A 24,779-nucleotide genomic window follows, 5' to 3' on the forward strand; every position below is an offset into this window, starting at 1 on the left:
TTTAGTGCATATATAGACACACAAAAAAGTCTATGTTCACTATTCTTCTCCATTTCTAAGAGCAATTTAAATTCCATATCATCCAATGCCATAATATCAATATTAGAAAACAAATTCACCTATTTGAAGGTTGGAATAGATGGTCTTATAGGTCTTTTCCAACTTAAATGATTCCATGATTATACGATTCTATGATCTGTGGATTATCTGTTAAAAAGGTGAGGAAGGTTAGGGATACATCTGTAACATCTGCAGTGCTTTGTGCTCTGAGAACCATACCAAGAACTGCATTAAATGTCCAGTCTCTGTGTCAGTTTTATCAGTACTGGAACATAGTAAGAATTATTCTGAGATAGGTTCTAACCATTAAAAACAGCAAAATGACAGTGGGGAACCTGCACGGTACTGGACCATGCAATTGAGAGGTTATTTTGACTGATGGCCCCCAGGACAGGCACTCTGTTGTCTTCTGGGATCAAAATCAGGCTCACGTTTCCATTTCTCAGTATTTGGCTTCTTTGGAAAATTCATTTGTTTTTCATAAAGAGTTTAACAATACAATAGCAAAATGTGTAAAAGCTACTTCCCCATTCATGTAAGAAGTTTTACAGTGAGTCTGCTAGCTTTCATTTTTAAAGCTACTGAAAAAACATATTTTTGAAGATTTTTCTGCCAAATTCTGCAATATGAGTAACTTACATCATCTCTAAATAAGTCTACATTCACAAAACACACTTCTCACTGAAGGAGAAATTCAAGTAAAGCATCAAAATGATATAAGAATTCATGGAAACAGAGTAGACTGAACTGATTTAAAAGCTGCCAAAAATGTACATCCGATACATATGTGAGGAATTATTTATCAGTTAATTGAATGTAGGCTCCCAACACTATGGGAACTCAAATACCATTTTTTTTAATTTTTTTTTTTTTTTTTGGCTTATATGTTTTGCTGCATTTTAAGGGAAAAACAAACAAACAAACAAACAAACAAAAACTCTTAAATAGGATCCATTGATGCTACTTAGATAAACCATAAAAATCAAGATTGCTAATCTGTCTCAAGGTTACCATAATCATACCTGTGAATTTATTGGCAAGCATTATAGCCCAAATCTCCATTTATTCTGACCTGAACACTGATTATGTTACAGTTCCCTGACACAGTAATAGGTCACTGAAAAACATAATTATTCCCTCTTTATGGACAAAAAATGAGCAAGAGCTTCAAGTCTTTTTCATGAATACTCGAAGATGCAGGGGGAGAGAGTAAGATGTTTATTACTTGTTCCTATATTTAGACCCCTCAATAGTGTTATAATTCAGTGGGGCTTTTTTTGCATCTTAGCTTTGTAAATTAAGTGTGAGGTGGATCAGCCTTTTTAAATACCTGTGTTGATAGGTGAAAATAATTTAGCTCCAACATCAAGATATGAGACATTAACTCAGCAAGACCAGCTGCCCTATTCTTGCTTTTATTAAGTAAAAGTACTACAGCATCAATACTAAGTTATTAAACAAGGCTTTCAAAAGAGGACATTCTATGCATAGAAATTCTCCACAACAGTTAAGTAAGAAAGAAGGAAATGGTTTTCACTGTTCAAATGGCATTTGTGTTTCAGTTTGACATGGCTGTTCTATCTATTAATAGGTAAAAGAAAAAGAAAATTACTGCTCTGGAACAGTGGACAAATTTAATCAAGTGGCTAAGTAAGTGCTTTCCAGACATACTGAGCCAGCAACTTTCCTTTATTCTGTGTTTCCATAGAGAACAAGCATAGTTCAAGCTTTCCTGCTACTGATTTTCCCATTTCCAGTGAGGAAGGGAGGCTAGAAAAGCTGCTGCAGATTCTTCCCTTGAAATCTCCAAATCATTTAATTCTATAGTAGCTGGAGCTTCTCCTTGAAGTCTTATTGCAGAACATTCAACCATCGAATTAATTTATAGCTGACAGTCAAATACCCAGGTTTTACAACTGCATTCATCAGTAGAATGATACAAAGTTACTGCTTGCACAGACTAACTCAGGGGGTCTGCATGTACTAGCAGGCATATATCCTTAAATTTTTGCTGGTAAAAGCTCAGCTGCCTCTTCTTGATCATTTGAAAATGAATGCATGCTTCTTCTTACCTGATTAGTATACAGTAGTGCCTTGAGAACGCTGCTATCTGCCATGGAGTAATGAAATTGAAAATGGCAATTCTTGCTGGAGCAATGACACATGGAGCTGTTAAGATAAGCACTTTCGTATAATGCATTGTCATTAGCTTCTAACCACACCACACAGCCTGAAAATGAAAAAAAAGTGCACTTTTTCACAAAATGTATCTTTTGTATCTCAGTCTGCAAAAGTAAGGACTGCTTTGCTGCAATTAAACCATGGTCCCCTTATCCCCCACATTGCAATCTGATTGTCATGCTGATTATGTGACTTGGATGTCACCTAAGCATTTCCTATTAAAAAGATAGATATCTATCTGCATTTGACTTACAGAGTAGTCCCAGCAACCAAGAATGACATCAGTTGACAGTATCTTGAAGTTCTTTGTGTGTTAAAAGCTGTGAGCAGGCCCATATTCAGCTCAGCCTCCTTAAATTCACAACCATTCAATCCCTATCTCTAATTTATTTGGAAACTGCTTTTTCTCTCTTCCTATTATGTTTTCCAGGATTATTTTTTTTCCCAAGTAATATTTTTTTGGGTTTTTCAAAATAAGGGGAAATTTGTTCTTCTTTCTTACAGATACAGGAGACAGTTGCATCTCCACCATGCTTAATTAAGGTTTTTATTTCTCAGCCAGAATTTCTGCAACAAAATATTGGGAGTGCATTGTCTTTCCATCTGAAGCAGGCAGGAAAGCATTTTGTGCTCTTCTTGATCTACTGCTCCTTATAAAAGCATTCCTACAGAGATCTAAAATAGTACTCCATCCCTTTAACAGTGTCTTTTATCTTTCAGAAGTAAAAAGGCTAAATACTTTTTTAATCAAATATAGCAGGTTCCCCTCTCCCTCTGCAATGAATCACTGAATGTTTTACTGCCTTCAGAAGTATCTATTAAAATAATAAACAAGGACTGATCAAAGGTCTTAAGTTTGAAGTTTCTGTGTTCATGTCTAAATGCAAGTTATCTCAAATGCAGATGCTACATAGGTTATTTCAAGCTGAAGGGAGAAATCATCATTTCACAAGTTTTTTGTTTGTTAGTTAGTTAGTTTGTTTGTTTTTCCATTCCTTTCCTTTTCATTGTTGGCAGTTTGGCAGTTTACTCTGTGCTATACAACTTTTTACATTGAAATACATGCTTGCAATTTCATTGGAATTAGGTTTGTAATTTACTGACACAGCAGTTACACTGGATAGAAATGGAATATTACAGATGTAACCCAGGATTCTATTTGAAAGAGATCAACACAGCATCTATATTTATATAGCTATTGACTTCTGCAGAAGAGAAATATACATTAATGTTAGATCTATGTCTGAATTCAGAATTCTCTGATGCTGTTATAAAACCAAACTAATCTCAATGATAATGAGTATTTTTTTTCTTATTTCATTTAAAATTTCAGAATCTTTTAAAAACATGACAAAGTGGAGTTAAAGTGAATGCTTCTAAGATAAATTGAGGCTATCTTCAGAAATGGAGACTCCAGAAACTTTCATCCAGCAAATACTGACTTCTTTCTCCCCTCTCTATAGCCTGTGTAGGTAGAACCATGTAGCCTGTGTAGGTAGAACCATGTCAGTTTAACTGGACAGGCAAAATACTGTGCTATACCTTTGTTTCCCTCTTCCAGTGAAACTTTAACTATATTACCTTTAGACACCATCTATTGATTAGCTGTCTAAAGATTAATGGTATTAGGAATATTTTTCTTTCATTATTTACAAATTTTGCAGATCTTTTCTAAGGTCCGGATTTCCTTCAGTTCAATAGACTGCATAGTATTTTAGTGTTTATGCTCTGAATTTCTTTGTGTATTGCTCTCTCAAATTTTCAAGAATTTATTTTTCTGTAGTGCCTAGCTTCCCCAAGCTTGTAGAAACAGAAGTCCCAGAAAAGTCATTTCATTCCTGCCAACTTGGTAATAGGGCTATCAAGTTGCAGAGATGTGTGCATTTCTGGCAAGAAACTCTGGGATCACTGCCAGGAGGACACTCATAGGCTAATGTCTTTCCATAAAACCTTTTTTTTTTTTTTTTCCCTTGTAGCTGCTTAATCAGGTTTTATATAGATTATTTTTTTTTCTTTCAGTTTCGAAGAAAAAATTAATAAACAAAGTCTTAATGGCTGATCTTTCTGGAAAATTCCAACTGCAGTGGAACACAAGTAGAAACAGACCTTACAATTTGTTGCTGAGGTGGTTCAAAGTCATCTTAGAGCTGGGATTGAACATCCTGCTTACATCCTGCTACGCTGAAAGCTCAAAACCTATATATATTTATCTGCTTGTCTCTGTTTTTCCATTTCATGACTTTTAATCTAGGTTACAAGCTTCTAGACTAAATTCTAGAAGCTTTAGACTGAAAGCCTTCAGTCGAAATTAAGCCACAGAATGCCAGCTTTTCTTTTCTACCAAGCTCTCTTCTCTAGCAGGACAAATGTATCTGAACAAGCCCTTTTTAACTTTCCCACTCAACCATTTTGGGGAAAGAAAAGTTTAAATCTGAATTGACCTTGTTTCCACTCTTTGGAGATAAATTTTCATGAACTCAGAAATCAAGGATAAAAAGTAAAAATTAAAAAGTAGCACAATAGGATAAATATAATCTAAAAATTAGACTATTTTCATGTTAAACTTGAGGAATTTTCTTCGTTACAGTTACCCATGAAATATTGAGTTTAAAAGACATGGACATATTTTTTTTCTTTTTCTTCATCTCATAAGCATTGTTTTTATTATGCAGAGAATCAGTTTCAACGGTATCTTATTAAATAAATATTACCCCAGATGTAGGAAAATAAATGAATCCAATATAAGAAAAATGAACTAGGGAAACTGTATAGCATGCAGGGAACACCAAGAGGAAAAACAGAGCAAAAATGTACTTTCAGAACAACATTAAATGGGAATATAAAACCTCTGTAAAAACTTTTGACACTAGAGAAATTAAGAGAAAAAGTTATGGTGAAAGTGCCCACAATACAACACTGGAGAGAAGAAGCAATAAAAGAACAAAGAAAAAAAGTCAGCCAAGGACAAAGTATTTTATTAAATTTAAAAATACCAAGAAAGAAGGATTATGCAAAGCCTATAAGCAATCCTTTCTTTATAAATATAATTGTCTAGACCTCTGCTTCATAATTTAGTTCCTTACCCCTCTTCTATTTATAACAGTGAAAGCTTTGATCAAAATCAGAAGCCAGATCTTAGTCAAGCTCTATTTGCACTGCAATTCTAAGCCCTCAAGCATGACATTTTTTCAGTTTGCATACCAATTCTTTAGGTTTTAGAATTTTAGTTAATGTCTAACTTTTTAATTTATGCCTTGAAATCTGCACGAATAGAAATGTTAAATGTATTGTGACATGAGTTGTTGTTATACTTCAAATTTCTCAATATCTTCCAATGTTAACGAAGACTTAACTGCTGTGTGCTGTTTTGATACTTCTTTGTTCTCAGGTTTTCTATTTTTCTTTATGATATGGAAGAATAGAGAGTATCCCCAAACAGTTCTTTGTGTTCGGACTACTCAACTGCCTGTTCATATTCATATAATAATGAAGCCCGTTAAGCCCCTTATTCAATAGGCATTTCAATATGCATTCTGCTTCTGTAGAGGTTTCTTGTAAACCAGTCCTGTAAAAGCTACTCATAGAATTTCAGTATCATTTCTGTTAGCTCAATATTGCCATAAAAGGGAAACCCATATCAATTACTAGCCCTTGAGTTATCACATTAAGATATGGCACTGATGCAACATCTCTCAAGGAGATGTTTTAAATAAAGTCTCTCTCTCTCTCTCTTTTTTTTTTTTTTTTTTTTTTTTTGTTACATGTCCCTTTGGAAATTCAAAGGTGCCATGCTTTTATTTTTAAGATAAAATCATCTCTATTACTACATACACTCTGCAGTACATAGATTCTATCTTAAAAAAATAATAAAAAAAAATAATAATAATAATAAAAACATTTAAATCGTGCTTATATGCATTTTGCTTGCTGTTTTATTGTAACTTGACTTACATTTCCTAGAGACTATTGAAATAAATGTCAACAATTACTGCTGAAATATTTCTCAAACTAAAACAATACCTAATCACTCATTCTGTTGCTATCAGTGAGATTGAGCACATTTCTATGGGCTCAGAGTTCAAGCAGTAATCTCCACACTATCAGTTCCTCAAAGCTGCATCACAAACCACACCATTACAAATTAGTAATTTTCCCTTAATCCCTCTGAAGGCAGTCTCAATAGAGACTTTTTATTTCCCATATTTCCCATAAATGTGTATAAATATTTTCCATAAATGTGTAGATAAGCACTATACAGTGGTTTCAAAATCAGGTGATACTCATTACTTCTGAAAATTGCAACTACATTATTTCTGTTTTGCCTTCAAGAGTAACAAACTACTTTGTATAATGAGTGTTTCTCTACAGCTCACCTAATTACATGTTTAGAATGAATGTGCTGATCATGTGCTCAGAGTAATACTACATAGGTAAAACAGACAAGCATCAAAACAAACAAAAACATGCAAGGGCTTTGTTGGATTTAATGTCACCAAAAGACATACAAAGATTTAACTGTAGAGTAAAGCAAATATAAGTTTATATTGGAATTCTTATGTTAAAATCTTCCATATCTTGCCAGTACATATGTTCACAGCACCCTTACTAAACAGAACAGCAAAGGCTAACTTAAGTACAAATTCATACAATTACTTTTTGTGGTTTTGATCTGTTTCCATACTGGGTCACCACCTTTTTCCAAAAAGCTCTATGTTCTTCATGACAGCTAGCAACTATGCATTAACTTAAGTTTCTCACCTTCAGTATTATTGCTGCAAGATTTCATAGAAAAACAAGAGGCAACCCTGTGGCCAGTTTTTAGTTGTGTCCAAGAAACAAGCTCAGCTGGCTGATCCGAATTCCACTCGCACATACCAAGTTCAAAGCTGGAAGTCTGCAGTGCTAAAAGATAAAGGAAAGCAGTCATTCAGCTTCTTAAGAAGTTATCATTTAGAATACTATTTCCCATCAGAAATATATGCTTATTAAACTTTTTGGCAGCCTTTCTGACTCTGGTTAACTAAAAAGTGGTCAGTCTATCATTGAGTGTCATTTTGTATTTCAGGCTGCAGCCCTGAATGATATCATTAAAAAACAAACAAACAAACAAACAAACACTAAAGACAGATGCTTTATTATTATTATTTGGAGAAACAGACTACTATTTTCCTTATGTGATCATTGCAACTTTGGTGAATTCACTTCCACAGAGAGAGTTGCCAGAAAATATCAAAAATTACTTGTCGTGAAGAGAAATATCTATGTACTTTTCTACATAATGCTACCATAAAATCATTTCAAACTGAGAGGTTCACCTCAGTAGTATCTCCATAATATTTGCATCAGAACACTTCATTTTAGAACCAAAAAGCTCTGAACACAACTATACTATTTCAATAACTTTTTACATTCTTGAAGCTTGAGATGCTAGGTTGTAGTTGTAAAATTTCTGTAATTAATTATGGCTAGAGGAAGAAAGTCATGATTTTAAGCAGAATTACAATATGGTAACAGAAGTTCCACTTTTTAATATTATTGCTGGGGAAAGACAATCTTCTGGTTAAGATGGACTTTTAAATAGCAGTCAGAATATCTCAGAGGGAACAAGAAGACTCTTTACTGAGGAATCAACTTTATGTCAGTATAAATACACATTTCTGTCCACCACATCTTAAAGTTACTGTTTTATTCACAATACCGACATCTCAGTAAAATGTCCTGTCCTGCTGGTCCTATAAACCTCACATTTCCTCCTTTATTTTGGTGTTGTATAACCATGCAACCATGGTTATGAGAAAAGCCTGTTTGCAACTTATTTCCAATGGAAAATGCAAAATTTTAAAATTGTCTATAAAAGGATGAAAGAAGTCTATTCTTCAAATTTCAACACTTAAAAAGAGTTACAAGTAAACTCAAAGGGAGAGCCAAGCTCATCATTAAACACAAATTAGTGGATTTTTTTTTTTATTCATTCTGCATTTTTTTTATTCCATTGTAAATAAGATTTTTTTTTTCTTTTGACAGTAACCTCAGTCTCTTGAAATAAACCAATAAATTTTCTAGATTTTCATTCTACAGCAACTGATAACTGTGAGTTTAACATTTTGGATTTTCTGCCACCCATCCCTGCAATAGAATCATAGAATCAGAGTGGCTTGGGTTGGAAGGGACCTTAAAAACTAGTTCCAATCCCCCTGCCATGAGCAAGGATGCCACTAGATTAGGTTGCCCAGGGCCTCATCCAACCTGGTCTTAACTAGTCATCTGAATGACCCCACACTTAGTTCTGCATGTTTCATACTAAAGTCTACATCTTTGTAGGCTGACGTGCTACAAAAATTACACAGGGATTTTAATTTAGCTGAGATGTTGCCAGTTGAAATACTCATACTGGAATTTGTAAAAATGTATATATTATAAGTAGCACATATAACAGTTACTCCAGTTTTCCAGGAGAGATTTAACAACAACAACAAAATAGCAATAAAAGTCACACTAGTTTTGCAGACAAGGTAAACTACTTTTGCATTACAAGCAGCTTCAGGAGGACAACACAAACACCTCATTCTCCTTTTTAGTATTCCAATTTAATGCCCTGGGGCTCTTTTTTCTTATCCCTGTGGCAAGCGCAGAATGACAGTCTTAATAAAAGACAGTCTTTGTATACACAATTTGCCAGTTTTCAAGAAACACTTCTGCAGGGCAATTACAGATACTCAGATAAGAATATAAAGTCTTTGAATGGAAGGCATACTAGAACTATAATTATAGGATATTGTGTTACATATGTTCTAGAACATAATGTTAATATTTTCTATTGACATCTGAAATAGTAATTGAGTGATAACTGAATAAATTTTGCAGGTGTTGGGAAGACTGAGGATAGAAGACTGTTTCTTTTTTTTTTTTTTTTTTTTTTTTTTTTTTTTTTTTTAATGTATGAAGTTTGCTGTTTAGGAAAACTGGACAAGAAACTGAAGTGGTGCATTCTGGGGAGGAATGAGTAGGGAAAAAAAAAAAAAAACATAATGAAATTACATTTATATTTATCCAGCAGAGTTTGGATCAGGAGACTCCTGAAAGCACAAATACGTAAGCTACTTTACTCATGACTCTAGCAACAACATCATATGAATGAATACAAATGAAAAGGTCATTTCACATAGATATGTTAGCGTACATTAGAAATGTAATTTTTAACTACAAATTTTATGCAATTAAAGTGGTCTTCGTTTAAAATTTATCCAGAGATTCCGTAACGACTACAGAAAAAAGTTATTTCAAATTCAAGCTACTATTAATCTGACCTTTTGTTTTAATTATTGGAAGATGTTCAACAGTAAAACTCCTCTTTCAGGGAGAAAATTAAGATCCTTTGACCCTGTTTTTGGCTGTTGGGAACAATTTAGATGTCTCTTAATGAAGTTCACTTCTCCTAATGTGGAGGCACAGAATAAGAATGAATTCTTATTAGAATATGCCTGAGTTCTGTAGTTCAATCTGTATGCCTCACTATATACATGTACTTCAACAGCCATCACCTAAGGTAATTTTAGCACTTAGATTTATAAGCTCTGTTTATTTTTATTTTATAAGCTCACCCTATTTTTGTTTCTGTTTTTAACTTTTTCCTCTCTTTACAACAGTATTTGATCTGTGTGGCTGATGTTCTTTTCATTTTTGTTTGCTTTAGAAGCACTCTGTTTAGGAAAAAAGCCAATATATTTGTTAAGAGAGATTTATATCTACCAACAAGACCTGTTTAAACAGTCACGTACGTTACTATATTTTGGAGATGCATTTTTATTTTTTTATTTTTCTATTTTGAACCTTTTATCTGCAGAAATCCTCCAAAGAATAGAGTGAAGTTGTGGAGAATCCTACACCTGTCCTCTTTTCATTCAGTTTCAAATTAATTTTGCAACTAAAGTACATTGTACACTTTACTTGAGTTCATAGGCAAGTATGCTCAAGGTTTTAAAATCCCCACCTTTGCTCATTTATGTTGTAATTTACTGCTAGAAAACTTTTACAAAACAGAAAAGTAGAATGGGCCCTGGCATGAAAACATTTATATAGTTGTCCATTTCAAGAAAGTTGAAACATGGACAGATACATCAGTTGAAACATGACAGATAATCAAGCTTAGTTAGCCTAAATTTCACTTCTCCAATACAGACTCTCTTTGAATCATTACAGTTATATTTGTGTCTTGTTCTTAACAGCACTCTGCCTGTGATTGCTCAGCACTCTAAAATGTTAATAACCACATGCATCTGTTTCCCCAATGGGACTTCCAGAGAGCTTTATTTTAGAATGCTGTAAAACAAACAAACAAACAAACAAACAAACTTTCATGAGACCTAGCTGGGTATGTGTTAAATATAGCATTCCATATCTCATCCTCTCATGTTAAATTTAAAGACCAAATTCTCATCATTTGTGCTGTGACTCAGAGGCAGGAATCAAAGTGGGTAGTAGTTTGAATCAGGACTGTACTCACCTGAGGCTGCAGACTGGGTGCCACAGTGAAATCTTCTTGTGTAATAGAGGGCAACAAGTAATCTATTTTTTTACTAGGATATGTTGCATTCTTTTCCCATGAAAGTGTGTTGGGTTAGAAAGAGAAATATGAAATATTTTGCTGAAGAATCCCGACATGCACAGATGATTCAGCTGCAGAGCTGACCAGCCTGACATTACAGCTCTTGGATGTAGCAGAGCAGAACAAAATATCCCCACTACAACTGAGGAGCAGGACCTTTTACACATTTAAAAACACACACAAGTTTCTTAGGAATCTCCCTAAAGTCAGCTCCAAGGCTTTTCCTGAGCTGTCTGAAACAATTAGTTCTTTGGCCTGTTTCTGGCCAAAGATATTTTCTGCCCACTGAGACCTTGGTTTGCTCCTTGTTGCAGGGAGCTCCCAGTGTATATATGTATGTCTATATGTATGGTGTAACATACCAGATGTCTTAAGGTGTTTATTTTCATTCTTTGTAACTCTGTTTAGATGTAATATGACAGCTAATGGTTTGGGGGAATGAAAATAAACCATGTGATAACGTGGAGTTAAGAAAGCTTTAGAGTAGCATATGGTTCTCTTTGTGTTTGTATTCTAATCAAAGGGAAAGACAAAGCAAAATTATCCGTTTCCAGGAAAAAAAAAAAAAAAAAAAAAGAAGAAGAAGAAAAAAAAAAGAAAAAAAAATATAAAAAAAAAAGAAAAAGGAAAAAAAAAAAAAGTATGCTTACCAAATGCTGGAGAACATCCTTCACTGAAAGAAATATCATCAATTGCAACAGTTGCATTTTGCCTCTGGGTTTCCACCATCGCCCGAAAGACAACCTACAGAATTTAACAGCAAATCAACAAGAAATGGTATTTACCAGTGCAATAGATGAAGGGGGCAAAATCAAAACTAAAACTAACCAATCAAACAAAGAAACAACAGAAAAAAAAAACAAACAAACAAACAAAAAAAACTACCAACCACCTTCCAAGATACTTCAGTCTTGTCTATATGGTTTCTATTAGAAACAAGAACTCGAGTCATAGACTTAATTTTGGAGAATTACTTTAGTGGCTTTTGCACATATCTGTGGCTTGTCAGCACAGATATATCATCTAAATCAAGAATGAAGTTGCAATTAAAATGAAGTATCTAGAAACCACAACAAAATACATTAAAACCTAAGCAGGGATCATAATATTTAGGAAATTGAGAGTGTTGTGTTTTATCAAACCATTCTTCCCCTGAGACTGGAAACATGAACCTTTCCTGGTTATTTTCAAAATTTATCAGAGACCTGTACTAAAGCCAGGGCATCAAACACTATTTCAGTCAGAAACCTTTCATTAACAAGGCTTTAGCCAAAACAAACCTTGAGGAGTACTCTGAAAAGCAAAACTCAACAGTTATTCTGCTCTAATAATACAACAGCGATACTTTTCCTAACAAAGCCTTCCATATAGATGAAGCTACAAATAGACAACATTTCTGTCTTAAGGACAGATTTTTGTCTACTTTAGTAAATGTAGTGACTATACCACAATTCATCAGTTTTTGTGTAGTGAATTAGAAGAGGATTGAGCATCCACAGTCCTTGGAAGAAGCAATGATTTATAGTGCTTAATGTTAGAGGCAAGCATAGATGTATGAAGATAGGCTGTGCTACAGGATAATTCAATAAATTAGTCTCATGCTCTGAATTACCTTCTTTTTCCACTTGTGGTGTAAATGCCTGAAGTAACTAGGAAAATAAAACTAACATTCACATTTTTAAGGAAACGGTACAGCATTGAAGAGGCTTTCAGGGTAGGGCATAACTGCATTACCTGAGCGTTCCCTAGGCTCCCAACCTTAGATGCTATCGCGCTGGGGAAACTTGGTGTGCTAGCTCTAAGGAACAGCGCGGAGCGTAGAGTGGAGTGGAGATACCACGGCTAGGCTCTGTAACCAGGTGGGGCCTCGATTGTTCTTGTGCACAAAGCTGCACTTTTTGCCACCCTGAGCCAAAGACCTGTCATGTTTTGACAAATGCTGTACCCTAGTGTACTTTTTGCTCATTATAATATCACTATAATACCAAAACACACCTCCATCCCAAAAGCTACCCGCCTCCAAGGCACGACCACCCCTCACTGAGCATGCGCACTGAATTTCTCGGAGCCTATTACTTTAAACGGAGACGGGAAAACTTTACACCAATCATAACTAAGATATGCTTGACTAGAGCCACTCAAGCTCCACCTAAAAGATAGAAAATAATATAAATTGGCCCAAGAGAGAGGGGATGTCAGGAAAGATACCACCGTCAGGGGAGATACCATCCTGAGGAAATACAACATCCTTAGGACCTCCTGACTCCTGGGATCAGTTGACGGGCTGACCCTCTCTCCCCCCCCCATTGGGACGCCTTTGGGTGAGATCTGAATATTTGCTTATAAATCTCTATAGAGTCTCTGATCCTTTTAACGCATTTATTTCCAGGCTGCGCACCTGTAACACCTGTAACACCTGTAACATCTATAACATCTGTAACACCTATAACACCTGTGTATTTCATGCATACTAGCTTGCTTTTGAAGACAGTCACTATCGCTGGCAATCCAAAAGAACCTGATTATCTGTTGCTGTAATAAACCATACTTGATTGCATTGTGATAGCTCTCATTAAGTGCAACTAGGGTAAGGGTGGTTATCCGTGATAGTTCAGTGTTCTGAATCCAACCAGACCCCCAGACGGTTAATGCGTTTTTGGTGAATGTCTGAACAGACCCCCAGACGGTTAATGCGTTTTCGGTGAATGTCTGATGGGACCCCCAGACGGTTAAGGTGTTTTTGGTGAATGTCCGACTGGTTCAGTACTCTGAATCCGACCGGGCCCGTAACGGTTAATCAGCTACACCCCTTAACGCGACACCACTGACAACTAAAAGAAGTCTCTGAAACCTAGCTTTCTAGTTTAGGGATGCAAGTAAAATACAAAAACACACATACCCCCCAAAATTAAACATACAAATAACATTCTCTAAACGATTCCCTAGCCATCTCTTTAGATATTACCACTCTAGGCTTTTCCTGAGTCCTAGGGGCACAATCTACCTAGAGACACAATCTAGCTCTTAATAGTGAATGTACAGAATTATCTAAGTAACAACTTTAAAACATTAAACTTTGGGGGTAATTTTGTGCATCCTTTGAGGGTAAGGAATTGTTCCAGAATTTATAGGTAAAATGCAGGTTTTATCATCAACAGTACACTATTTCACTCTACAAGATTACACAATTCAGCAAAAGAATTGTGTGTGTGTTGTTTTAGTGTGTACTTGACCTGTGCAAAAGGTTTTTCAGCCTGCAAAATCAATTTATCCTGGCATTGTACAACCAGAGATATACACATCCTGATGCTCTGAATGCCCAGGGAAGTTTCTCCAAGGATAAAAGAAAATATCTATTTCTATTAAAAGCAATTAACCATAGGAGTGGAGCCAGATGCCCTGAAGTCTGTGAAAGGCTAACTATTGACTGGATTGGGAACAGAGTCAGCACTGCAACTCTGATCCCATCTCACTAGAGAAGTGCCGTTTCTATTTTTTTCCTCATCATGTCTTAACTTCCCCACTTCCTCAATGACAGAAATGCTAGACACATCCATCTCTTCCTGAGTCTAAAGAAAAAAAATAAATAAATTACCATGGCTTTACCAGCAGATAACCAGGGGTACAATCTAGTAATAACCAAACCATTTCCTATCCACACTTGAGCAAGACTGTTCAGTTTTCCTTTTCAAACAAACTCTAGAGCTCTCCAGTCCAGAAGTCTGTGATGAAAATATCTACTAATGACAGCATTTGCTTGTAACAGTAATTAACAAGTGCTACATAAATACACCATTTCTATGGCTGTCAGAACAAATTAGTGCTGCAGCTCCATTAGCAGCAAATACAGCGTGAATGTCTGACACAAGCAGGGTTTCCCAAAACATTCCCATTGCAGCAGAAGAGACCAAGATTAAAGACAGGAAATGACCACAAACAGAATAGAATCCCTCAAGTCCAAAACCTTTTCTGTTGTTCAAATCTGTGAAGCAGAAGTTTGTTCTCAATAAAAGGGAGTAAAAGTAGTTTAGGAGAGCAAACCAGAACTTAGTTCTCCATAAACCAGCCAAAACAGATATAGCGAGATTGGGTTGTGCTGGAAAATTAAAGCAGTGATAATCTTCATGTTTCAGAATTCCCTATAAGTGGAGATATTTGAAAGCCAAAAAACAAAACACTACCCTGTAAAGACAGTCAATATTTTTTCTGTTTGTTTGTTTTGATGAGAAGGAGGAAGAGGCAAAAGGTATTAAACAGTCCGTATCAAAAGCTGGGAAAGTAAATAAGCAGCTGAGGCTGGTTTTAATTAAAATCTCACCTCTATTGTGCTTGAAAAATTGATGAAAAATATTCAAGCACTGTATTTCAAAAAATATTTTGCACAGAAAGGTGCTTGTTTGCTATTCATTTTTTTTCCATAGAAAATGTAATCATTACTAAGAAATTTTCTAAGTAAGAAATCTGAAAGTATAATCAAAATATTCAATGGACATGACAATTTATTGAGAGAGATTAAATGTCAGGCCATGACAAGGTTAAAGACTTTGATTATTTTGCTAGTTTGGAACAGAAAATAAATTATATTTCTAATATTTCCGCTGCAATGGGAATTTTCCATGCTGGTGTGATAAACCTGCACAATTATTAATTATATTACAAGAGCTTTTTCCAAGTTAATTTGTGCATAACTGGAAACTTTTTATTGAAAAATGCTACAGACAGCCCTGTAAGGCTACGATGAAAAAAAAATACATAAATGAAAAAACAAAACAAAACAAAACAAACAAACAAACAAACAAACAAACAAAACAATTTCAGAAATGTAAATAAATTCCATCCACTTGCATGACCAGCATCTTGCTAGCTGTCATTGGAGGGAAAACTTGCAACCAAAGAAGGAAGTTTGCTCAGCTTTGTTCTCTGTGTTTGGTGAGGTGCCCAGCTACATTTCTTCAGACAACGGTAATGATTATTGTGGAAAGTTTGAAAACTGCCTCTTTAAAGCTGGCTGTGCCTATCCACTCACTTTTCAGAGGCCAAATGATAATAAGGTTGGCAAGCCATAATCTAATTAGGATTTGATCCAGCAGTTTAGAGGCAGAAAGACTGAATATTATATTGACAGACCCAGTCCCAGTCATTTCCCAGACCCAGTCATTTTTCTAAACAGTATGAAGAATGAAAAAGTAAATATAGAAATAAATCCTTCCAATACAATCTCACATCGCTAAACATCCACTTTTATCAGATAAAGGTAAGTTATCAACAGGTAACAATACTGATACTTGAGTGAGTTGCACATATTTTGTAGCATACATACTTAGTCAGGGCTGAGCAGGCAAGTAATATTTTGAAAAGCCAGACTTGTGTGATGTTTTAACATAATGTTACCTCTGCACGTCAAGTAATTATGTTATTCTTACAGTTTACTGAAATAAGGCTTTGCCTTCGGGTTTGTGTGCTAAACAACTCTTCACAGTAACTACTGTAGAAGGAAATGTCTCTGATTTTTTTTGTCTGCTCCCAACTTTTCCTCCAGTATTTTGCATAATAAAGATCATACATTGTCCATATTATAGCCCTGTTATATTTATTGTTCTAATGCTTTGTGTAAATGTACATGTAAAAACATTGTAATAATATAAGAGACTTGGATTATTTTTTCAGCAACTTTGAGCAAAATATAAATGTACATGTGTTCTGTGATAAAGGACAAAGCTACAATGAATAGTTAAGTATCTCTATAGAGCAGTATCTTCCAGTATAGAATAGTATTTCATAGACAACACATTTATAAACTAAATCTCATATATAACAATACAGTTAGACTGAGCCTAAGTGCATAGTGTATTGAAAATTAAGATCCCGAGTATATCACTTCTATGGGCAGGTAGATAATTTATAATACAATGAGGCATTGTTTAAATTACGTTTGGCATTTAGCTTTAATACCACCAAGACATCAGAACAAGCGGTATTTGGTAGTGCCAATTCTAAGCTTCCAAATGTGCTCTCTGCTTTATCTTATGCTTTCCATTTACAAAATATTTAGATTCGTCTAATTAGAAAACACACTTATAAACCATTTACCAGGTTCAATTTACAGTCAACTCAAGTTACCCACCTCAAACTTTTCAGTGTTATTGATTGTGATGGTATTTGCTTTCCACTGATTTTGCAGTTCTCCTGAATCTTTCCAGATGTTTTTAACCGTATCCTCAGAGTGCTTTTGAAGTCCCACCATCAGTGTTCCACCCTGACTGATCCAATAATAAAATGTAATCTAGGACAAAAAAAAATCTTATTATTCCAGGGAAGTACTGTGACGAACAATGAAATACAAAGACTATGTATCAAAATACCTGGCAAACATGTTCTTGGTCAGTTGGAAGGAAAACAATGGTCCTTAAAACTGCAGAAGATCGCATTTCAGAGGACAATGAAAGGAAATAAGCTGGTAAAAAGAATAAAATGGAAACCTTATAAGTACATGAAAAATATTTACATATATATATTTAATGTATATATATGTACATAATGTATATATATGTATGTATGTATGTATATGTGTATATATATGTATATATAGTTATATAAACTGTATATAAAAGGCACTATATAAAAGAAAAAGACGTAATCAGTATGAATTGGTGACTAAAAAGCTAACTAGATTTTTTTCCCCAGAAAAGATTCATAACACATTTGTAGCCGTTGTGTGCCAAGCTTTTGTTCATATTAAATTTTGATATAACACTTCTCTATTTTCTGGCTGAAATTTCAGTTAGGCTTCCAAAATATTTTATATGCTGACAGCTTGAATTCTCAGTAAGTGCAAAATTTTAGGACAAGCCTAAGACTAATTCAGTAAACTGATCAAAGGGCTTAAAGTTTTGAACAGTTTGCTTATTTCATACTTAAACAACAAACCATTGTGACCTACAAAAGACATTTATTACAGCAGATCATGCTTTTAAAGAGGTGGTGAAAGATGGAGAGGAAGCTATGGCTCTCCTCTTTTCCAGAGGACATACGTATGTTTTTTGGCCACTCAGGAAATTTCCTCACAGTGGTTGTGCTATCTCCATACATGGCCCTTATATGAAGGAATGGTTGTTCTCAGAGTCTCCACAGTACCATTACATTACAAAACAAATCCAAATAAAGTGTCTGTTTTAATTGAATGAGTAATGGTCAACAAGATCAAGTGAAATGTGGTTGTCACTACATCTCTTTCTGGCATGATTGTTTTAGATCTTCTAACAGATGGAGGGGAACTCCCCATTTTAGGATACCAGATATTGTTAGTGAAAATTTTGCTCTTCCTTAACTGGATGATTTCAGAGGTGTTGGATGTTATAATTGAAGAAAGGGAGGAAAGAAGAAGGAAGGACTGTTATAGTAGAAGGAAGGGAGGAAAGAAAACACTTAACCTCACTTAACTTATTTTTTTTTCCCTCCTTTCCCTTCTCTCATCCTTCCCAAACTCCCAAATATCAGGTAAATTGTTGTCTTTTAATATTAATATGTAAAGGAAAGGAAAAAATGAAGAAAGGAGAAGAAAAAAAAAAAAAAAACAGAACTGGGATTGAAATTAAAAAAAAAAAAAAAAAAAAAAAGTCCTAAAGACATCTACAGAAACAAAGAGCTGGATTTTTTAAGTAATTCAGTTATAAAACCACACACCTTGACTTCTCATCCTTGAGTGCAAGCAGAAAGTCATTGACAAAGGACCATAACACCACCTCAGTACTAGAGGGAGCTGAACCCCCATACTCTCACCCCACACCCCAGGAAACATCTTGCAACTTGCTAACAGTGCAGTGGCTGCACTCCCCTAGATTTTAGACCTTTCATGACTACTCAGTCAACACTTTTGGAGCCTGCCAGCCTCAAGGATATTCTTCCTACTCACAACACATGGTGGATTGGTGGACTAGGACCTTCTCCCTGACACCAATCTCTTTCATCAATTTTTCACTTCCATGATATTTTGAATTTTTTTATTTTGGTTCCTGAGGATAAATGCATTTAAACCTCTTAAACAAAATCAGATTTTACCTACCACAGGAAGTCTAAATCTTACACAGATGGGCTAGAAATAGTAACTTTAAGAAATTCTTTGAACAGTAATTTTACATTAAAACTCTGCACAGATAACAAGCTTCAATTATTAAAAAAAATAATTAGTGTTTTTGCTGGTTTTGATTTTGAAAGTTGTTGTCACTAATCTGTTCAACTACATTATCAGTGCAAATAAGAACCATGAGGAGAAACAAAGCTAAAGAGAACCAACTGGGTTCTAGTAAATGATTACATAAGCTTTCAAAGGATTACAACTACCAAGTGATCTTTGCTCTTCTGCTAATGTGTTTGCAATTACTCATCATGAAGGCAGGAACTCTTCCCTTTAATACTGTGTCATGGGGCTTAATTGTCACCATACAGTATCTTTTCTGGTCTTTAAGCAAGAACACACAGCAAGATTACATAGTCTGTTAAGTCTCCAGCAGTGGGAAAACTTGAATAGTTGTCATAAAGAGATTAGAATCAGCACTCACAGGAAATGAAAGTATAGTTTAGCCATTCACCTCGTAGAAAACTGAAATAATTTAATACATTTCATTCTCCATAGTCATTCAGTCTACAGGTCTGTATGCACAGCCTCTCATTAAGCTGAGTAGGCCCAAGTATTGAAGATTTCTGTCATCTGATCAAAATAAGAGATAGATATGGTTACAGGCCAATTTAGACCTGACAGCTACAATGGTGACTGAGCACCCTGAACAAGTAACTGGCAATATATAAATGACTGAACAGTTCTGGCCCCTTTACAGACATTTGAAGCTCATGGTTCTCAATCTTTTGCTGGCTTTGGGTATCTGAATAAGTTAAGTTTCCCACTCCCCACCCATTCTTCACAAGATAAGTTTAAACTTCTATTGGATATAGGCAAGAATATCTTCCAGGTCTTTGCTACCTCTTGGTACAATATACTACCAAGCAAAAAGAGACCCAAGAAACTTCAGCTAGGGCAATATTATTGCCTGGTTAATTATTTTTGATCTATGCAGAAGTTTAATAGATTTTTTTCCCATTCCCAGAACCAGTCAGTCACTTTCCCTCAAAATATTAGAAAAAATAATGCTGATCACAGATGCATACATACATGCACTCTGGGAATTCAAAAAAAAAAATAATAAAATAAAATCCAAGAATAGATGTAAATACATCTCAAGATAGGGGACCCAATGCTAGTTTCTAAAGTTTGCAGCTATCAAGATTTACATTATCACCTGATATCTCCATAACATCTAAATGTCATTGAGGCAGATAAATGTGACTCTTGATGACTGATTACTTATGACATACTTTTTCCTGGAATTCTAGGCTATTGTGATTATAAACACCTAAAAACTTGGGCAAGAACTTTCTGTCTTATCTCAGAAAAAATGAGTCAGAATTCAACTCAGCTATCAAGAAAGTAACAATATTAAAGAAATAATATAGAACAGTAAATAATTTGTAAAAGCCAATGGTTCCTTCAAAGAACATGAGAGTTCTTACCAGTGTCATTCCCACTGTGGTCAGAGTATGGTGGTCCCACACTAGATTGACCATTTCTTCTAATCCATCCAAGCTGTAAATTCTCTTCTTGAAGAGCTTTGCAGAGATCATTTTCAAAATCACAGTTTTCACTGGGGGAACCTAAACTCAAGCAAATTCAAACCTCAAAACGAGAAACAGAAAGATACATTCTTATCATCACTTGCTACTCATACTCAACTCTCTGAGGAGGGTATGAGACTCAATACATTATTTATTCCTAGGAGAGAAAGACAGGTTTGTCTGTCCTTTGATTTCAAATAGTCTTTCTTCCATTGCATCGAACATGAAGGAAAATTGCATTGTGCGCAACTGCCTGGACTGCCCTGCCCTGTTCCTGGAAGCACTTCTTGTAATGGTGGAAAGATTTAAAAATAAAAAAATAAAAAAATAAAAAGTCTAATTAGATGCATCTCTAAAGAGCAAGTTTATTGCAACTTTACCCTAAACAAAAGGGCAAAAAACTTAGTTCATCTGCTTTTGCTTGAACACAACAGAGAAAGCTAAGGTAATGATCTGCTGTCTAAGCAGGATTCTGGTTAGACACAAGAGCTACAGCGACTTCACGCTCCCTTGAAAATTAGTGCTCACTCCAGACCCTTATAAATGCTTTTGGTGTATTCTGTAATATTAACACACTTCACTAATCAATTTAAATAAAGTTGCAACTGCAGCATTTATAGTCACACTATGATGTCCAATTTCATAGCTTTCATATTCACATCAGCTTACAGCAACAGTTAATTATAAGGTGAGAGAGAGGAAAATAGATATAATTCACATAAGCATAGCAGAGTCAAGTTAATGTGCAGACTGGCTGATTCATCAACCAACATTTTATTGCTGCTTTTATTCTTTAGCTCTTTAAGTGGCTGAAGCACGTTAGTGGTTCATCAAAAGCACACACACTGCTGAGGCATATCTGCTTCACATTACAAGAAATGCACAAAGTCATGTTTAATATTCTCTTACAATTTTTCTCATAACTGAAATAAAAACATTAAAAAATCAAGATGTACAAAATAGTTAGAACACTATCTTTTTCAATAAAAACTCCTTGATCATTCATGATTAATTTTCAAGATATCAAGAGAATATTCGCTTTTACAGAAAATTTATCTTGAAAGAAAAACAATGTAAATTAGCTTGGAGATAAATTAACAAAGATAAAGTCACTGCCTAGAAAGAAAGAGGCCAGAAGGAAGAAACACTTGGGATGTTTTACCTATTATTTTTTTTTTTTCAGAATTCCCTGTTAATAAAACAATTGTAAAAAATAATCTCTAAGGAAAAAAAAAAAAGTCTCACAGAAACAAGCTTAGGTTAAGGTTCTATTTCAGTTGTAACTGTACAGAAAATGTCACTTGGGAGGGCAAAATATTTTTAAGAGAAATTGTTTATATATACTAATAGATATATATAAAATACTCAAATATTTATAGTGAATATTTTGCAATAGCAGTTCAGTTTTCAATAAACAAATAAATAAATGAGACCGTAAGACTTATTCCACTCCTTTTCCAATGCTGTGCCAAAGCACAAATAAACCACATCCGAAAGCCAAAATGACATCAAAAAAGCATCATCTGAAATTCCATCTTTGATCCATTTTCAGTGCAGAAACATCTTTAAAACTGAGCAAAGCACAAAGAAAACAGCAGGGACCTGTCATGAACATAAGATTGCAGAGCTGAAGTTCAAGTAGAAAAATAACTTTGCAAAAATCCAAAATCAGAAGAGAGTGTAGCAGCAGGGTGAGAGTTCAAATTGACACCCTGATCTCTCTCTTCACATTTGACAGCTAACTTCTGTCCTGGAGCGATCCAGACCATTATCCAAGCAGCCCCATAATCCACAGCCAGTAACTCAGATCCTAGTTCCACGCCTCTTCCTCATCCTTAGTTTAAATACAACATTATTTGGTATTTAGGTCTTGCACACAGACCATAAGCTACTGTTTTTGTAAATTGAACTATGGAACAATCTATTCTACTATAATTTTAAGCATTTGTCTGTAGCAGTATTCAGGTAACAAATGAGTAAAAAGCTTCAATAGAAGTTAATAAAAGAATACATATCTTCCTACATATTCTACAAGCATAATACTGAGTGTTGCCTAGTGGAAATGCTTTTTCCAAGAGAAACCAAGACTAAAAGGAAGGCTTCAAGCTATGTAGGGCAAATATAACATAACCATCTCTTGAGAAATTGATATACTAACTTGAGATATGTTAGTCACACATCAGGAGATTCAACAGGCCTAATTTAAAGTGAGATTTAAAGTGTTTCAGTGCAGCACAATAAAGTTGCAGAGTTTATTAATACACAAAATGGTGTTAACTATTGTCTTATTTGCAAAGGAACTAAAACCAAGTATCCTAGAGATGATTCTAGACTCCTGTTCCTAACATATATCTGGATTATATTTGGATAAAAATCATGTCAAAGAAAAATCCCAGGTATCTGGGCACACAATCATAACTTGAGGAATCTGGATTTAAGTTGCTGTTCTTCCAGATATCGGCTGAATGCACTAATTATTAACGTGTTCTAATTAATATGTGTGCACAGATAAACACAGATACATCTAAAGATCATCTACTTTAAATTTAAAGCTAAGCCCCCATAATCCAACAAGTAAAATAGCTTTCTTTGTTACATGGTGAATGAGAGAACTTACATAAGCTTTTAATTAAAATTAGAAGTCTCAACAAATCCAAGATCTTTGAACCCCAGATCAAGGGTCCTCAGAGAGCAGGACTATCTAATGCATCATATGAAATCATTTGCAGAACAATTTTGTGTTACAGTCAGAGTTCTGAAATAGTAGATTTCTGATGCAAATTTACCCAGACAATATCAGTTCAAATGCATTTTCATTGCTTAGATTCCCTTCAGGAAAACAGCAGCAATCATATTCACAGCCTCTTAATGTTACAAGATTAAGCTAGGACTATCAGTTCATAAATTCAAGAAAATTTCTCCCCTTCTTTCTAGGAAGAAAAAAAAAAAATCATTTTTCTTTATATCTTTATATAATTGACTCTATTTACAAGTATTCTGTTTTATTTTCTTATGCCTTGATCCAGATACATTTTATGAAGCCTGAATTTCAGCAAAAAATTTTATCATGATTTGAGAAAACAGTAATTCTTGTTAAATTTCCTCTGAATTGTAAATGGATGATGAGACACTCACTTTGACACATAATATCAGTACGAAGCTTTATGAAAGAGGTGCAGTATATAGGCTGAAATTGAAGCAGGAAGAAATAAATTGAAAGAAGAAACAGAGACTTAGAAAATGAGAAGAAAAAGGAGAGACAGGGAGCAGAATTCCCAAATACTTTTTTTAACATGAAAAATCCCACCCCCAGTTCCTACCGCTGCCATGTTGTTATCGAACGGTATGACACTTATACTAAAGCTCACTGAGACTTACCTTGTCTCTCATCACTGCTGCCTCCACAGCAGTTGGTGAAAACACACAGCTCCCCAGATGGAGTAGAGGAGCCATCACCACATTGGCATTGACTTCCTGCAGGTGACTGAATATCTGCCAGAGCAACACAGTATAACACACAAAAAATTATGAATTTGTTCATGAGCTATGCTACTATCCAAGCTTTCACTCAGAAAAATATTTGCTGCTATCTGTCTATTATTTGTCATAAAGTATCTTTGAAAAACAAGTGTTTCCACACATCTCTGAAAGACTTTTTCAGAACGTCACTTCCCAAATACACAGTTAAATGAAACATGGCTTCTATGAAGCAGCGACTTTCAACCTGGTGTGTCTTTGGATAATATTTAACTGAATTATAACATTGTTTTCATAACATTTTTTTATGACTATAAAGTTCTGATGTATGCTATGCAAGTCAAGTGTGTATCATTAACTTACTGACTGAATTTATTGCATATGGTTTTCAAACGTGAGATAAGAAAATAACAAGAGAAAACAGTAGAAATTCTAACTAACCAATATTTATAAAGAATTCTCTTTTGTCGTAGGGATTTGTCAAATGCTTACAAATCCTATGAAGAGCTTGTGCACCAAATGTAGAAACATAGCTAAGAGATTTGATATTGATTTTGCATTGCATGAACAAGAGACTGATATAGTGAAAGACAGAGAATTTTCAAAGCCTGTAAATAAATTATGTTAATAGTTGAAAGTGGTATCTAGTACTTACTTGGACTACAACTGTAGATAAAAACTGAATTCAGAGTATCCAACTGATAATAATAAGACAGGTGTCCAGCCACAATTTGCATAAATGAACTGTGTATTGATGATTATTTTGCAAGTGATTAGATTCTGTATTTTC

General features: G+C 34.7%; 1 protein-coding gene across 1 annotated transcript in view; it reads right to left on the reverse strand.

Annotated features, from left to right (window-relative positions):
* MALRD1 (MAM and LDL receptor class A domain containing 1) overlaps window positions 1-24,209 on the reverse strand; it is a 264,634-nt gene extending 240,425 nt beyond the window's left edge. Inside the window, exons 1-7 of the mRNA XM_084510831.1 lie at window positions 23,891-24,209; window positions 20,411-20,551; window positions 17,209-17,300; window positions 16,971-17,129; window positions 11,497-11,590; window positions 7,000-7,143; window positions 2,133-2,290 (exon numbers count right to left, since the gene is read on the reverse strand). Coding sequence (XP_084366957.1) covers window positions 2,133-2,290; window positions 7,000-7,143; window positions 11,497-11,590; window positions 16,971-17,129; window positions 17,209-17,300; window positions 20,411-20,551; window positions 23,891-24,053 — 951 coding nt within the window. The 5' untranslated portion in view covers window positions 24,054-24,209. The remainder of the gene's footprint in view (window positions 1-2,132; window positions 2,291-6,999; window positions 7,144-11,496; window positions 11,591-16,970; window positions 17,130-17,208; window positions 17,301-20,410; window positions 20,552-23,890) is intronic.
* Between the last annotated feature and the right edge of the window lie 570 nt (window positions 24,210-24,779).

The sequence above is a fragment of the Aythya ferina genome (genome assembly GCF_964211825.1).
Source record: "Aythya ferina genome assembly, chromosome: 2".
Taxonomy (NCBI): domain Eukaryota; kingdom Metazoa; phylum Chordata; class Aves; order Anseriformes; family Anatidae; genus Aythya; species Aythya ferina.